The 16584-nt window shown below is 36.1% G+C and overlaps 1 protein-coding gene across 2 annotated transcripts in view; it reads right to left on the bottom strand.

Annotated features, from left to right (window-relative positions):
* The window catches only part of LOC121984362 (nucleobase-ascorbate transporter 6-like), a 29021-nt gene extending 14239 nt beyond the window's left edge, over window positions 1-14782 (bottom strand). The window contains exons 1-4 of one of the 2 annotated variants that reach the window (XM_042537253.1): window positions 14628-14782; window positions 14294-14512; window positions 1021-1118; window positions 78-254 (exon numbers count right to left, since the gene is read on the bottom strand). In XM_042537253.1, the coding sequence (XP_042393187.1) occupies window positions 78-254; window positions 1021-1118; window positions 14294-14396 (378 nt within the window). In that variant the 5' untranslated portion in view covers window positions 14397-14512; window positions 14628-14782. Of the gene's footprint in view, window positions 1-77; window positions 255-1020; window positions 1119-14293; window positions 14513-14590 lie in introns of both variants that reach the window. The other variant, XM_042537254.1, reaches the window with a different exon arrangement.
* Between the last annotated feature and the right edge of the window lie 1802 nt (window positions 14783-16584).

Raw genomic sequence — 16584 nt, 5'->3', positions numbered from 1 at the left:
TGGGAAAAACATTCAAGTGTTAACTGCTAGAAGAATGATTATAATAAGGGCAATCTAAATATAGTTTAATCAGCAACCTCGTGAGGATCCACTATATTGTTGTAACGCCTTGCCAAAATGATAGATATGGTTGGAAGCACAAATGAATATGACCCTCCAATTACAGCCGGCAAGCAAGTTCCAAAGCAGCTTTGAAGAAGTGTGTTAATACCAGCCACAAACAACAATGTCTGGATTACCCTTGCTTTCTCATCCTAAAACAGTAAAATGAGAGCAAAAACCTCTTACAGTACAAAATCACAGAGGATTAAATGCAAATTGATCCCTGAGAATTGTTTCGATTTGAATACAAATCATGAGGCATAACTATTTGAGTTGACAATGTAAAGCTAATCTGGCCATTTAACTCTATGCTTATATCACAAATAATATCATTATCTTTTAAGTTACTTTAGTTACATCAAATAAAGTTTGTTCATGCTCTCTCTAAATCATGTAGCTTCATCTCCAATAGATTCGACTTGTCTAGTTATAAAATTTACAGATTGTCTTACTGTAGGTTCATATCATCTTAGCTTATTTTGCTCTCACTGTATCATCTAATACAGTTTACCTAATTGTAGTATTATATATATATATATATATATATATATTTTCTAGTAATCCTACATGCTCATCTTAGCATTTTCCTCTTTAATGCAACATGGTTTAAGATTCTTATTTCTTTTCCTCTAACATAAATTGAACTTCAAAAAACTCATTATTTGGATTCAACCATCTCTATCTCTTTTTCAACTCACCAATATGAATAAAGAAGAGTATGAATACATTGTATATTCAAGATCTCAAGAATTTACATAGGATACCCAGAAATCACGTAACAACATAACAACATATCAATATGCCCGCACTTACCTTTTTGCTTTCTTTTTTAATTGAATTCAAGAATAGTAACCGAATCAAAAAAATGCCCCGGATTCTTAATCATAAGAAAGGACTCTTTTGAGCCAAAGTCCTCACATTTCCTCCTCCCATTTGAGGAACAAGCGCAGTGGGGATGATAACAGTGGTTCCAAGCATAACCAGATAGTGCTGGAATCCAAGAAGAACAGCCTCAGCTGCATCAAATACATAACTAAGAACTGGTTAGCATTCTGCAGTAGATTGGTGTTAAAAAAAAGCAGAACAGATCATCTGCTAGAATTCCATATGAGGAAACGATAAAGCATTTTTTTAAGGAATAAAAAAAACTATTTATGGTAAATTGTAATATTCAGAAAGAAAAAGTCAACTATGATATGTTGTTGGAATCTATCTCAATTAATAAGATTAGTTCATGGTTCAGTTTTGATTGGCCAATTTGTCAATAAGTTGACTCCTTGAGCTAGTTGGAATCCGTATAGCCACAAGGACCTTGTCTTTTAAATTCTCGACGCACCCTTTGATTTAAACATACCCCTTTAGGTGTTAGGCATACCACTTTTGGTGGATTTGTCACTATCGATCACTGACTTAAGAGAGTTGTCAAATCACCCATTTGGATTTGGCCACACCCTCTCAGGTAAGAGAGAGAAAGGTCAAGGTGAGGATATGAAAACTTTTTGCTTCTTTTAAGACGATATTGTCCTACCTAAGTGTTTATAGTTGATCAATAATCAACTCTGAAGATATAAGGACCTTTGTTTCGAAATAAGAGCACTTCAAATTTTAAGTCCTAACAAACTTGCCTCAGAACTTTTTAGAATGGAAAATTTCTTTTATAAAGGAGAAAAGACACAAAAGTTATGTCAAATTCAAGATTTTTTATAAATATTCAATTATTAATAAAGTTAAAGGAAATACGCAATACTTGAGAGTACTATTCCGGCTCCATAGGCATTTAGATTGGCTAAACAGATGGACTGTACGTTCTTTTTAATGCATAGCAATCTCTAATTAGTTAATTTTGTTGTATACTGTTTGGGACAACACGAACCAGAGCAGGCACTGAAATACCACATCGGTGTACAAGCTCTTTAAGGTGTGCTAGGACATTCAAGTGACTTTGTGCTATTATTTTTCCTTGCAAGACAATTTGACACATTTTTGCACAAAAATGCATCGTGGTGTGCTAGAAAATGCAAGCAACAATTGTGCTTTGCATGCCTCCAATCTGCATGTTTATAGAATTCGAGAGTTGGATTAGTATCTCAACACTGGTTGAGGCAAAATTCTAGCATCTTTTCACGTTGCCTTTGATTATGTGCCAATGAGAAAGGCTTAATTAATTTATTCTCAGGCTAATTTCGGGAATGTGTCCTAGATTTTTAACCAAATTCACATCTTGTAATGATCAACAGTGACTAAACGCTTGGCAGATGAAAGTCCCTATCACAACGCAAAGGCTTCTATCCTTATATAAGGGATAAGCTTATCCATCACGGCATCAAAAACCACAAGTAATACTCCTAAGGATGCACTAGGCTATAACAAACATGAATACTTAATAATTTATTTAATAATATAGAAAATTGTTAACACAATGTTCAATTCAAAATAATGACTCTGTTATACTCATAACATAACATGACTGACAAAACCTAGACTTAGTCTGATAACAAATAAATACGTCAAGGTAATAAAATACCAAAACACATAAAGTAACAGCCGATGCAATAAACATAAAAGAAAAATAAACTGAATGCATTCTAATAGAAATCATCTCAAATATGAGCAAGACCATCCCATGATACTAATAAAGCATGTGAAGATAGTTTTTAAGAGCTCAAGCATAGACTAGTTACTACTCCCATCCTAATCATTCCTGCAAGCGAAGATGGATTTGTTCTCTACACAAATGTGTCAAACCAAAGGTTAAGGGCAGTTTCAATGCAATGTGATCAAGTGGATGCCTCCAGAAAGACCACAAGCGGAACTATCCAATACATGACTTAGAGCTAGCAACTATTATTTTTTTCTCTTAAAATATGAAGTCATTATCTGTATGTTGTTACATTTAAAATTTTCATTGATCATAAGAATATGAAGTGAGTTAAATCTACATCATAGAAGATGGATGGAATTCTTAAAGATTATGACCGCACTATAAATTACCATCTTGGCAAGACATATTGTAGTAGATGCATTAAGCCAAAATTCTAGAGGAGTATTAGCCCATTGCAGAGTACAAGTCACAGACTTGATCCATGAAATTCCGCAGTTGGATTTAGTTGAGGTAAGCCATACACAAAAAGACATCCTAATCATTCTCATTGCAAAAGCCCCACTTGTTGATCGGATCAAGGAGTGTCAGCTATAGGATGAGTATCTCCAGTCCATTGTTGCAGAGTTGAGACATGGTTCCCATTGCCGGAATCACATGTGGTTAAGGAACAACTCTTACAAGAAGCTCATTGATCCTGATTTGTAGTACATCTCAGCACGACAAGAATGTATATTGACCTTAAGAAAGACTACTGGTGGCAAAATATGAAAAGAAATATGGTATAGTTTGTGCCTCGTTTAGTCTATCAACAAATTAAGAAAGAACATCATAGGCCTACAAGACTCATACAAAAGATTTGTATCCCTGAGTGGAAATGAGAACACATCACCATGGATTTTGTTATTGGACTACTGAGATCCAAGAAGCATCATGATGCGATTCGGGTAGTTGTAAACCAATTAACTAAATCAGCACACATTTTACTGAGCTGCTTAGCTGAGCTTTATAACCTAGAGATTGTGAGAGTACATGGAATTCCATTTATCATCATATCCAATTAGGACCCTCGCTTCACGTTTAAATTTTAGCAATACTTACAAAAGATTTTGGGCATGTAGTTATATTTCAGCTTTCCACCCCCAAATGAATGGTTAATCATATATTAGAGGATCTCTTGCAAGCTTGGAGGACCACTTACATTTGGTAGAGTTCGCATATGACAATAGTTTTCATTTTTCTATTCACATTACTCCTTTTGAGGCATTATATAGTCAAAATTATAGATCACCTATTGTGTGATAAAGTAGGCAAATGTCAATTACTTGGTCCATAATGCATTCAGAAAGATGCAAAGATGGTGAAGATAATTTGACAAAGATTGTTGATGGCTTAAAGCTGACAAAAAAAGATATGCAGACAAGAGTCATAGAGAACTAGAATTCTCAGTGGAGGATCACATGTTCCTCCATGTATCTCCCATTAAGGGTGTAAAGAGATTTGGGGTAAAAGGAAAGTTAGCTCCTACATTTATTGGGCCCTTTTAGATTCTTGAACGAGTACACTTAGTGGCTTATAGACTTGCTTTACCACCTTCACTAGCAGGAGCTCATAATGTGTTTCATATATCAATGCTGCAAAAATATGTTCACAATCTATCACATGTGCTAGAGAGTTTGATGATACCTCTTTATCTAGATACTACAGATGAGGAGCATCCAACCCACATCTTGGAACACAAGAAGCACTAGTATTGAAAGAAGAGGGTGCATGTAGTGAAAGTGGTTTGGCAACATCACTCCAATAGGAAGGTTACCTAGGGGTGGAAGATATGCAAGAATGATTTCCTCATATTTTTCCTTTAGGTAAACTATTAAATTTGGAGGACCAAATTTATTTTTAGGGGAGTAGGATGTTACATTATGTAAAAAACTGGAATTAAAAAACTTATAGCCTTATTTCTTCTCCTCCTACCCTACTACGTGTTTTGACATAACCCTAATCCTTTCCCAAAAACCACGAACACCATCCATCATCATCCTTCCCCTCCTCACCTATCTTCTATCATCCTAAACTTCTTCCATGCTCACCTCGCCAACACCAAGTGCATTGTTGCTGCTGTTGTCGCCACCACTACCATGACACATTGTTGCTGCTGCCTTCCGGCAGAAATTTCCTTTAGCAAAGAGAGCAACAAGTAAAGCTCCTTAGTGCAATCGAGTACATGTTTTCCCATAACTATCTTGTGCATCACTAAATATACAACATGAATGCTATTAGATAATTACGATATCATTAAAAAAAGGAAATCATTTACATATTGCGTGATCATGAAATGAGGATTAGATAAATAAATTGTAGTGTATGTTCTTCCTTTTTTTAATAAATTAATTTAATGCATGATTGATAGAAAATAAATAATAATTTACTTGAGATTTAAATTATACCCTTGTTAAAAAAAAAATTAATTGCAAACTCATATTTACTCCTATTGCTTGGTAATGTCTCTTAATTTGCTTGTCTTTCTTACGTTCTAGTCATTTATCAATTCATTGATACTTTGTTAGGAGTTTATGATTAAATTACAAAGAGCCAACTCAAAACTTAAATGAAACGTAAGGAACCCTAGGGTAGTCCCTCCCAAAAAACACTTAGACTATCATTGAAACCCAAGTGATCAATCAACATAATTATTTATGTTAGACCAATCATATATAGATAAATAATACGAGAGAGTTATGGCTCCATGCTCGTAAGAAGATACATATTTCTCAATTGAATTAACAATGAAATGATTGTACCCTTTGTATTATAGTGCTTTGGTTCTACAATTATAAGAGTTGTGAGATTATTTATGTTAAATTAAAAATATAATAAACTTATGTGATTATAGAGCATTTGCTCCGCATTCAAAAAGGACTCTTGAGTCTTTTCATGCATTCCTAAGTGTTAGTCATATTATAGAAGATGCTTTACTCATTGGGTGGATTGCGAGTTGTTTACCTTATTTTTATGCAAGATGCATTTCGGGTCATTCACCCTATATATGTATATATATGGGCCGTTCACTCTTATATATTGCGGGTTGTTCACCTCTACATATACGACACATCTTTTGATGGTGGATTGTAGGCAATGACACAATCGGATTAAGGAGCTTTACTTGTTGCTCACTTCACTAAAGGAAATTTCCAACAAAAGGTGATGGCAGCAACACATCGTGGCAACAACAGCAGTAGCAATGACATGGTTGGTGTCGGCAAGGTGAGGAGGGGAGGAGTTTAGGACAAAAGAAAATGGGAGAAGGGAAGGACAATGGTGAGTATTGTTTGTGGTTTTTAGGAAAAGGATTAGGGTTATGGAAAAACACAGTGGGGAAGGAGGAGAAGAAATAAGGTTGTAGGTTTTTAATTGTAGTTTTGCAAAAAAAAAATCTAAAGAGTTTTAGAAATTAAAACTACATCCTTAAAAAAAGTTAAATAATATAAGAGTCTCGATAGGTCAAGGTAGGTTGATTAGGTACTCCGAGGCAAAACTTCTTATAAAGAATGAATTTATGGAGGTGAGGCCGCCCGGTAGGTAACTCTTGGTGAGTTGTAAGAGTCGAGTGAAATTGTGATTTGAGGTCTAGGTGGAACTTAACTTTAGCAAAAACTCATACTTTGAATTGGTTCTAATCAACAATTTGACTAAATGATGAATTCAATCAATTAGTATGTGAGTCGAGAAGGGAGTCAACTCAAACTAATTCAACTTGCGAATAGAATATTTTTGTTAAATGTTGAGTGGATAGAAATGAAGTTAGTCAACTAGGAAATAGTTGATCTGAAAAAAGAAGGAAGATTGTGACTGTAAGAAGGCTTACCTGATATAATAATAGTTTAGCCAACTAATGTATTCTTTGTTGTGCAAAAGGCTGCTAGCTTTAGTCAACTTATTAAAGTAAGAGTTAATTGCTTTCGTGCAAAGTAGCTATTTTCATACTCAAGTGAAGCTAAGTTAAAGGCTATAAATATGGTACCAAGAAGAGCTCATAAAGATTACTAAAAATACTCAAACTCATCATTTTGAAACTCTCTTTGCTTTAATTTATAGTTTTATTTTTATTATTAAGCTAAAGGTTTCTACTTTAAAGTCCATACTTACCCTAAAATTGAGATGAATAGAATGCAGTCATTTGGTGAAGGGCATGCATCTTAGAGCAAAATTCCTCAAACAATGCCCTATATTCTCCTCGATCACTATGGATAATTTTGATGATTTTGCTAAGTTAATTTTCAACTTCACTCTTGTAATGTTTAAACATTTCAAGGACTTAATCCTTACTTCTTAGCAAGTACACATAATAGTATGTCATACAATCATTGACAAAAGTGATGAAGGCTTATTTCCACCTCTTGTTTACATGAACTTATTTTACAAGGGCTGTATTCAATTGAATATCCATCTCTTTAGGTATTCTATCACTACAAATTCTTTGTTCTTTGTAAGACAACCTTGTCAGCCTTAAACACTAGCGTGATATCTCTCTTAATTAGCAGCAATCCCAATGTCACGTTCTTTCAAATATTAGGAATGTGCAAGACATCAACCAGCATTAGCTCTATTCCCAAGGACATATTCAATATGATCCTTCCTAATCCTATGATCTTAGATTTAGATGAGTTGTCCATGTACAACTTGTTTAGAGAAAAGAATGTAGAGCGTAGAGTGTAGAGGAAGAGAACATCACTTTATTGGCACATATATGTCATTTCTAATGTTGATCCACTAGTCTCAGGGTATCAACCAAATTGATTTCAAGTACCACTGCAATGAGCATGTGATCTAACACTTAGTTGTAAGGGAGTTTGTCTTGGTAAGGTGCACCTAACCTTAAGCTTTTTCTTTTTGAGACTTTCTATTTCTTTGAGTTGATTGTATAGTTAGGTTTTCCACAATAGAAGTTCCCTTGGCCTTTTGTTTTAGGCCATTGTAAGGGTTCCTTTTCTTCTTGTTGGTTATTAGTTCGTCCAAATGGGTCCACACTTCCATTGGAAATCTTTTGTTGGTCTTCTTTATAGATACATTGTAATCTCCTTTATTTGGATGATCCTCGAAACCTATCTCTTTTCTTTTTGCTTGAGATAGTTCAACTTAAGTCACCATCCTCCTGCGCTTTGTGTTTTTTGTTTAACGACCCCCACAAAGCCTTTTTCATAATGGTTTCAGTATATACGTAGTATAGTTCGTTGTCCAACCTTTTGAGCATCCAGTTCTTGCATAGAAAATATCTTTTTCTACGTGATCAACTTTACCTTCGCTTGAGGTTAATCTTTAAATGCATTGGATGCATCTTTTGATGGTAACCTTGTTGGTGCAACGAGCACCATAATCGAATCTATGTTTTGATATTGTCAAAGGTTCAAAGTTAAATCTTATTATTATCTAATGAGTTAATCCAATGTGCAAGATGCTCAACTAAGATACTAATCAAGGGAAGTCTTAGTAGATCGTGGAACCAGGCAAGAAGTTCAGATGGGTCAAGTGGACCTGACAACTAGCAGGTAGACTCGATAGCTCTAGAGAACCCGATATCGAGTCAAGTGGAAGTCCTTGCAGCCGATCCGATGCTGAGCAGTTAAGTCCAAACAACTCTGGAGGACCCCGATGTTTGACAGGCGAGTTGAATGAAACAACTGGAGTGGAGTGACAAGGAGGTCGTATCCTAGGAAGGGGTAAATCCTAGGTTGCTGATTCAACTGAAGAAACGGGGAGATTTCCAACTTGAGATCAAGATAGGTCTTACTGTCTTACTAATGTATTATTTCATACTATGCTAACTCTGTTTGTACGAATATTATTATTATATCAAACTAACTCTGTTTTGTATGAATATTATTGTTATATCAAACTAACTCTGTTTTGCAAAAACTGAAGAAATAGGTCGACCGAACCAAGCTGACATGGCACAGACTTCAGATCGCGCAAAGCACTTTTGGTATTCAGGCTTATCGATCGACCGATAAAGAACATTAAATGACATTAATGACACAGAAAATTTGATCTCAGCGAAGAAGGGATTTTCAGTGATCGGTCGATCGAACAAATCTCAACTCGGAAAGCCCTAGTAGGTCAGCTGGACTCGATACTAGGCAAGGAAAGTCGTAGCAGATCATGGAACCAAACAAGAAGTTCAAATGAGTCAAGTGGACCTAACATCTAGCAAGCAGACTCGATAGATCTGGAGAACCCGATATCGAGTCAAGTGGAAGTCCTGGCAACCGATTCGATGCTAAGGTTAAGTCCAAACAAGTCTGGAGGACCCGATGTTTGACAAGCGAGTTAAATTAAACAACTGGAGTGGAGTGATAGGAAGGTCGTATCCCAGGAAGAGACAAATCCTAGGTCGCTGAGCCAACTAAAGAAACCAGGAAGTTTCCAAGTTGAGATCAAGAAAGGTCTTACTGTCATGTGTTAATTCTGTTTTGCATGAACATTATTGTTATATCAGACTAACTCTGTTTTATAGAAACTACAGTCAACTGAACCAAGCTGATATGGCATAAAGTTCAAATCGCACATAATACTTTTGGTATTTAGGCTTATCGGTTGACTAATAAAGGTGATCAGTCGACCGAACATTAAATGACATTAAAAACGTAGAATATTTGATCTCAATGAAGAAGGAATTTTCAGTGATCGGTCGACCGATCACATCTTTCGATCGACTAAACAATAAATGCATTAATGACACGAAGTTCAAATCTCGGCAAAGAAGGAAGCCTGCGTGATCAGTCGATCAATAGGGAGATCTATCAACCGAAAGGATCAGTCGACCGAACGCTTTTTCGATCAACCAAACGCTTCTTATAAAAGTACATCTCAAGCTCCAAGCCAGAATAACTTTTTCACTCCGATTCATTCAATCTCTGTTGTGTCACTATTCGTGCAAGTGATGTGTATATCTGCTCCGAAAAGCTCTCCAACAACTTTGCTAAATCTTCATGCTTGTGTTATTAGTAAATTCTTTTCATACTTGCATATTCATTATATTCATACTTGTACGAATTATTATTAGTGGATCGTCTAACAAGTGCGGTTAAGGATCGTGGGCCTTGAAGTAGTAGTTATGGGACTGCGAACCAAGTAAAAACAAAGGTGTTTTTTATTTTTCGCTGCTATTTACTTTGATCTATTTTTACAAAAAGAAAAGGTTTCAAACGAACGAGATCCACACCCCCTCTCTTTCGTCTATCACGATCCAACAAACCTAACCAGTTACATATTTTTTTAAGTAAAACATTTTTTATTGTCACTACATAAAGTCAATTCTAGAGAATTTCTCCAATTTCTCTCCAATAGAAGTGAGACCCACAACCATTATATTTGTAGATATTGTCTTAAAAGTTTTGTTAAAATTTATCTCAATTAATGAGATATGTTCAAGAGATTCCTACAAATCAGTCATTTCATCAGTTAGTTGATGGCTCGAACTAATGGGCCATCAATAAGGTGATGAGAATCTTGTCCCTTTATGTGTTGTTTACTATGAGGTGCAGATTGAAGAAGGGAAAGAATCCAAGGAAGAAAATAATCCCTAGGGAAAAGGAAAGAAATAGGAAAGGAAAAGAGGAAGGAAGGGGGTGGGAAAGAAAAATAATGAAAATAGGAGACTTCGGTGAGGTCGCAATTGTTGGGTTACAAGGTTACAAACAAAGTCCCATATTGAAAATACATGAGAAAGATTATAGATTTATAAGGGAAAGATATCTCCATTGATATGAGGCTTTTTGGATAGAGCCCAAAAAACAAAACCATAAGAGCTTAAACCCAAAGTGGACAATATCATACCATTGTAGAGATATTTAAATTCCTTTTGATCCTATAATTAATATCAGAGCCCGGACTGCTAGAAGATCTAACCACTGACTGTGCACAAGAACTATAGTCTAATTAAGCCATGTGAATAGAATATTTACCTCGAACAAAGGAAGTGGGGGCTCCCGTATTCGAATCAAGAGGACCAGACACCAGGCAGGAAGTCTTAGTTGCAACTAGGCAAGGAAGTCCTAGTAGGTCGAGTGGACCAAGGGGCAGGTCTTCATGGTGGGTTGAGGATCGGACATGGGAAGCCTATGGTCCTTTGTTTGGGGGGGGGGGCATTGTTCGATTGTAAAGTTACAAACAAAATCTCACATTGAAAATACATAAGAAATATCATAGATTTATAAGCAAAAGATATCTCTATTGGTATAAGGTCTTTTGGATAGAGCCCAAAAATAAAACCATGAAAGTTTAAACCCAAAATGAACAATATCATACCATTGTAGAGATATTTAAATTATTTTGGTCCTAACAGCAACTGACCGCCTATGGGGTTACAATTGCGAGTGAGGCCGCCCTCGATCATAAGTGAGGTTGTCTGTGACCACAAGAGGACCAACTCGCAACCACGAGGTAGACCACCAGGCTGACTACGAGCAACAACATCATGAGAGAAATTCAAGCAAGTTGATGAAGAAGGGAGGCGGGAAGCTCATTCCATCTAATTTTGACTAGAAAAAAATATCTAAAATCTAATCCCGACGAATTTTTTAATTCATTCGCTCATTATTTTACACTAGGTAAATAAAGGAAAGGATATGCAATTCATCCTTTCTCTCATCCGCGCCTACAAGTAAACAACATAACAAATCTTAACACACTCCTTTAGTTGTTCAAACACCTCTTTTGTGGTAGATGTACCCTTTCAATAGTGTCATCAGTAATTTAATCTTGTTAGTCACTAACTTAATATCATTAGTCAATGAATTACCCCTTTGGATGTCGATAAACACCCTTTTGAGTAAGAGAGAGTAAGGTCAAGTTGAGATTATGAAAACCCTTTCTTTTTTAAGACAATGTTGCCCCACCCAAGGTCATTAATTGAGAATTGAATGAGTTACCCAAAACTTTGAGGTTCCTTTTATAGGAGTGGTTTCTTGTAAGGAGTGAAAAGACACAAATTCACGAGTTGTGTCCTTTTCTAAATAAATTTTATTAATTTATTAATAAAATTAAAAAAATACATAGTACTCAAGAGTACTGTTCTGGTTGTGCAAGCATTAGAATTTGTTGTTTAAATGAATCATATCCAATGTTCTATTTCACATGTGGCTATCTCAAATTCATTTATTTTATTGTGTCTTGTTCGAGAAAACATGAATGAGCACAAGCACCAAAATGCAATTTCAACATTGGCACTGTAATCAAAGTTTTCTTTAGATACAATTTCTTGGAGCAATGGTATGTCATTTTGATGTTACAAAGTTTAAATTAGGGAGATAATTGTTGATGTCATATGTGCGTGTCAAGTGTGCAAGTGCAAGAAATTTGACATGTGTTGCAGGTGAATGAATGAAAGTCCAAGTAGGTCGACAAAGATTGAAAACTTGGCATAAGGAAAAACAATTTGTCAGATATAAACACTGAGCAAAACAAAATCCCAGAAAGTTAAAGAGATTAGATATTAAGGCATGAAATTCTAGTAGATCAGGGAGATCGGATGCTAGGAACAATGAAGTCCAGGAGGCAAGATGCTTCTAGGCATAGAAGTCCAGAAGTAAGGAGCTTCTTGTCACGACGAAGTCTCGAAGGTTTAGAGAGCCTCTTAGCACGAAGGTAAACTCTATAACGAAGAGTTTAAGTATCCATCTACACTAGAAAGTGATTAAACTAAGGTGTGAACTTAGCCTTAGAAAAGACTAGAGTTAGAGAAGGAGTCAACTCATTTGAGAATTCAAAGTCAACTGATGTGTTAATGACTGAATTAACTCAGAATCAAACAGAGATACTGTATATTTCAATTCCAAACAGTTGACTTAACCAACTGCTAAGCCATCAATCATCTGAACAGAAAAATCAATCGCATAGACTGAAGAACTAATCAATTGATGCTCAAAGGTAACAAGTTGAAAAGCTTACGTATTAGAAGATGACAATCAAGATGACGAGCTAAGTAGTTGATTGATGGTGTTAACTAACTGATAATTGTTAGTTGTCAAATCAACTAACTAGCCGATTGATGACAAATGAGCAATTGACTTATCAACAAGAAAGGCAAGGTGATTTCGAAGATAGAATTCAAACTTGAAGCTATGGGTTTATGACAGCTCGGGAAGACAAAGGGGAGAGAACCTGTAGACTCATTCGTGTTCAATACTCTTGTTCTCCTATTGTACTCTTATTTGTAATCTCTTGTGCTCAAATTCTACATCTTGTAAAGAGATGTTATAAGAGATTTCTCCACCTCATATTGTTGGCTAAGAAGAAGAAAAATAGTGGTGCATTCGAGGAGTGATCCATCAAAAGGATTATAGGCTTTGGAATAGGGCTAGGGACTATTGAACCACATTAAAATACTCGTGTCTAGATCCGTTTGCCTTCTTGTTCTTATTTCTTTTGTTGTTTTAGTTTTTGTTCACACCTTGTAGGAATAAGAATGAGCTACAAACAAAGCTTATTCAACCCCCCTAGCCTCTCTAGACGATTCAACACAATTTGAATGTTGTGATTCAAGGTGCATTAGGAATGCCACATTTATATGGTTCTTTGCTATTGTTGTTTCCTCGCAAGACAAACCAATGTGCTTTTTGTGTCAATGCAAAAAATGCAACTTGGTGACAAAAAAATGCAGGTGACTGCAGCATTTTGCATGCCTCCAAATCCACATGCATATGAGATTTGAGATCTAGACTATTACTACAACATTGGTTGACATTGATTTCTAGCATTTTTATAGCATTTTTTATGTTTCCTTGGATTGTGTAGCACTAAGAAAAGGCTTAATTAATTAATTCTTAATAATTTTGAGATTTAATTAATTCCCATCCCTCCAATTGCAGCCTAATTTCAGAAATTTACCCAAATTCTCAACCAATTTCACATCCTCTAATTGTCTCACAAGAATTAACACTTACACATAATCGAGTTAGTGTTTAGGTATTGCGTCTGTGGAGCTTGCTGTTCCAGAAATTCTAGATCAACCCTTATAATTTGAATAATCTTATACATTAATTTTTTATTCACTTTAGAAATCATCCATATCTTTATTCAATCAATTAGTTATAAAAATCAATTCAACACAACAAAAAACATGAAAAGGGAGAGAAGAGATCATCCGTCCAAAATCCACACGAGGAAACAATAAAGCACTTTTACAGTAATAAAAACTTGGAAAATTGTGAACTGCAAAAAAAAAAACACGATAAAAGCATACAGAGAATTAAATCTGCTTTATTATTATTATTATTATTATTATTATTTTGATAAACTGGTAAATACACGATGTTTGTAAGAAAATATGCAACATCATTAATTGCATTAATGATAGCTTGGAGGAAGATGACGTGAATCAGGGGATTCAGAGAAGTCAAATCTTAAAAAGAGGAACTGGGGACAGCTATCACAAGTATAATACAATTACAAAAATCAGCTGTAAAAACAAGTGTCCTAAATGCTAAAAAAGATGGCGACGAATGCTCAGAAATTATTCGATGGGAAGAAGAAAGAAACGAAGCAATGCATGGCTAGAAACAAAGAAGCATGGAAGAAAAAAAACGAAGAACTTACGCCAAGGCGGAGGGCTATTGATGCAGTAGGCAACACTCAACTGGTCCTTCACTGGATGCGGCACTAGCTCATCCTGCTTCGGCGCCGGCGCTGCTCCAGACATCTCATCTACCGCCTTAAAACAACCACTTTAAGAACCCTAAAATCCTCACTCAATTGATGCACACTAACTGCACACAACTCAAAGACCGACCTCTTCCCAAGCGTTCCTAGCTGAACCTACAATATTCAAGGATCTAAACGTCAAAGTCTTCCAAGAATCCAAGACCAACAGTCAAAACGGAAGTCGAAGATCACAATAAAGAGATGCAGCAGCTCGCCGGCATGCACCCACCACTAGAACAGAAGACTGAATGGGAGTCAAGATCTGCGTCTATAATGGCTAAAGTTTAGGCAAAGGGACCCCGATGGTTTGCTTCTTCGCCATGCTCTAGGACTAGGAAGATTGCAGACTTTCCGGTTTTTATTAATATTTTTTACCTCATTGTTTATGTTTTAAATCGTTATATGGCTCGGGGCTTGTTTGCTATCACCTCGGCCACTTTAATTGGTAAAAAAAATTGATAAATCTGGTGTCACCGATTATTTTTAAAATAACCGATTTGATTCTATTTAAAAGAAAAAATCCTACCAATATATTATACTCAGATATTATATTTAAATTATTATTTAAATATTCTATCATAATATCGCAGTCTGGGGAAAAATCGGCCACTCTAATTGTAGCAGCCGGAGGCGGTCCGCTCACTCTATTGCACGGCTCCATCTCCAAGAAGGTAAATAATGAATGGTGAATGCCTAACGAGACTCGCAAGTGATATGATTTTTGAAAGGATCGAGAAATAAAAAAAGATAACTAACAAGGGAAAAAGGGAAAAGAAAAAAGAAAAAAAACCAGAGGGAATTAGAAGGGAAGGAAAAGGAGTAAAATCGTATAGATCAGCATTATTTTGATGGTCTCTCTCAGACCCCAGTTCCTTCGTGCAACAAAACTGATGCCAGAGGTAAAATAGTCGATAAACTTCACACTGGAAGGAAATCAAATTGCGAAGGTGATTCAGAAATTGGACGATACCTTTAACACGAGACAAAGCAGGCATGGCAGCCGACACATTGCTGTCATCAGAAGCAAGTCAAATCACTGAGGAATCAAACAAATTTGCAGGTAAAAAGAGTTTTTCTCTTCTCCTCTTTTCTTAAAAACAAGAAAAGAGAAATTCTATGTGCTGGTTAAATTGAGCACGTGAGGTTAGCGTCGAGTGCAGATGGAGTCCTCTTCTTGGAGAATGACCTCCCAACTTGCTCCCTTATGTTCCCCATCAATTGTGCTTGTGACTTGCTCAGTTTGTCTTCTCTACCGTACCCTTCAAGCTCATGCGTGACTCCTCCATGGCTGCATGCCTCCATGTTTAACCATTGGCAAATTTCATTTTGAATAATAGAATTGGAAAAGCGAAAATACGGTCCTGTCTAAAAGGACAAGTTAAGACTAAGATTTTTGCTTCAAAATATGGTTTGTTGGAAGGGTCTGTGTAATCATTGCTAATTTTACTGTTTCAATTCCAATAATATTTCATGGAACGGTCAATATATACGATCGCCCACAAAACGTGTGTGTGTATATATATATATATATATTATGTGTGATCGTGAGCGACGCGTAGACGTGACGTTGTCAGCTCGATTTCGCTAAAAAAATATATCATTTATTCTCTCTCCCCTTCCGCCTTCTATTCAAAACTTCTGCGTTGGAAATTTTCTAAATTAAAATCTCCCTCGCCGCTCTCTCTCTCTCTCTTGCTCCCTCCGTCTCCATTGTCCGTCGTCCGTCGAACCTCGCACTCCCGTCGAGAAAGTTTCACTAGCGTCTTCAATCTCACAGCTGTTGTGAAAGCTTATCATCTCTCTCCATTCCCAATGGTAATTCGTTTCATTTTAATTTGTTATTCCCCCACCGTTATAACATACATATATTAGAAGGATTAATGCTATAACGTGCAGGGACAACGCCGGCTACAAACACCTGCAGGCTATAGCCACTTTTACGCGTTACCTGCTACACGTTGTAGCAGCGATAAACGTGAAATAGTCACTTGGTAAGTTATTTTTTTTATAGCTATATTTTCTGGCAGATATTACCCCTACAAATATTTAAGTTCATATATATCAACTTAGTAAAAAATTATTTGAAATTATTTTTTACTGATGCGGCGCTTTTACTTCGCTTTTAAACGTTGCAGCAACTACCTCGGAGCAAACTGTCCTTATAGCTGCTACAACTTGCAGCAGCT

Source organism: Zingiber officinale, chromosome 5B (genome assembly GCF_018446385.1).
Source record: "Zingiber officinale cultivar Zhangliang chromosome 5B, Zo_v1.1, whole genome shotgun sequence".
Classification (NCBI taxonomy): Eukaryota; Viridiplantae; Streptophyta; class Magnoliopsida; order Zingiberales; family Zingiberaceae; genus Zingiber; species Zingiber officinale.
Note: the sequence above shows the minus strand (reverse complement) of the source record. Positions and strands in the feature narration are given on the sequence as shown.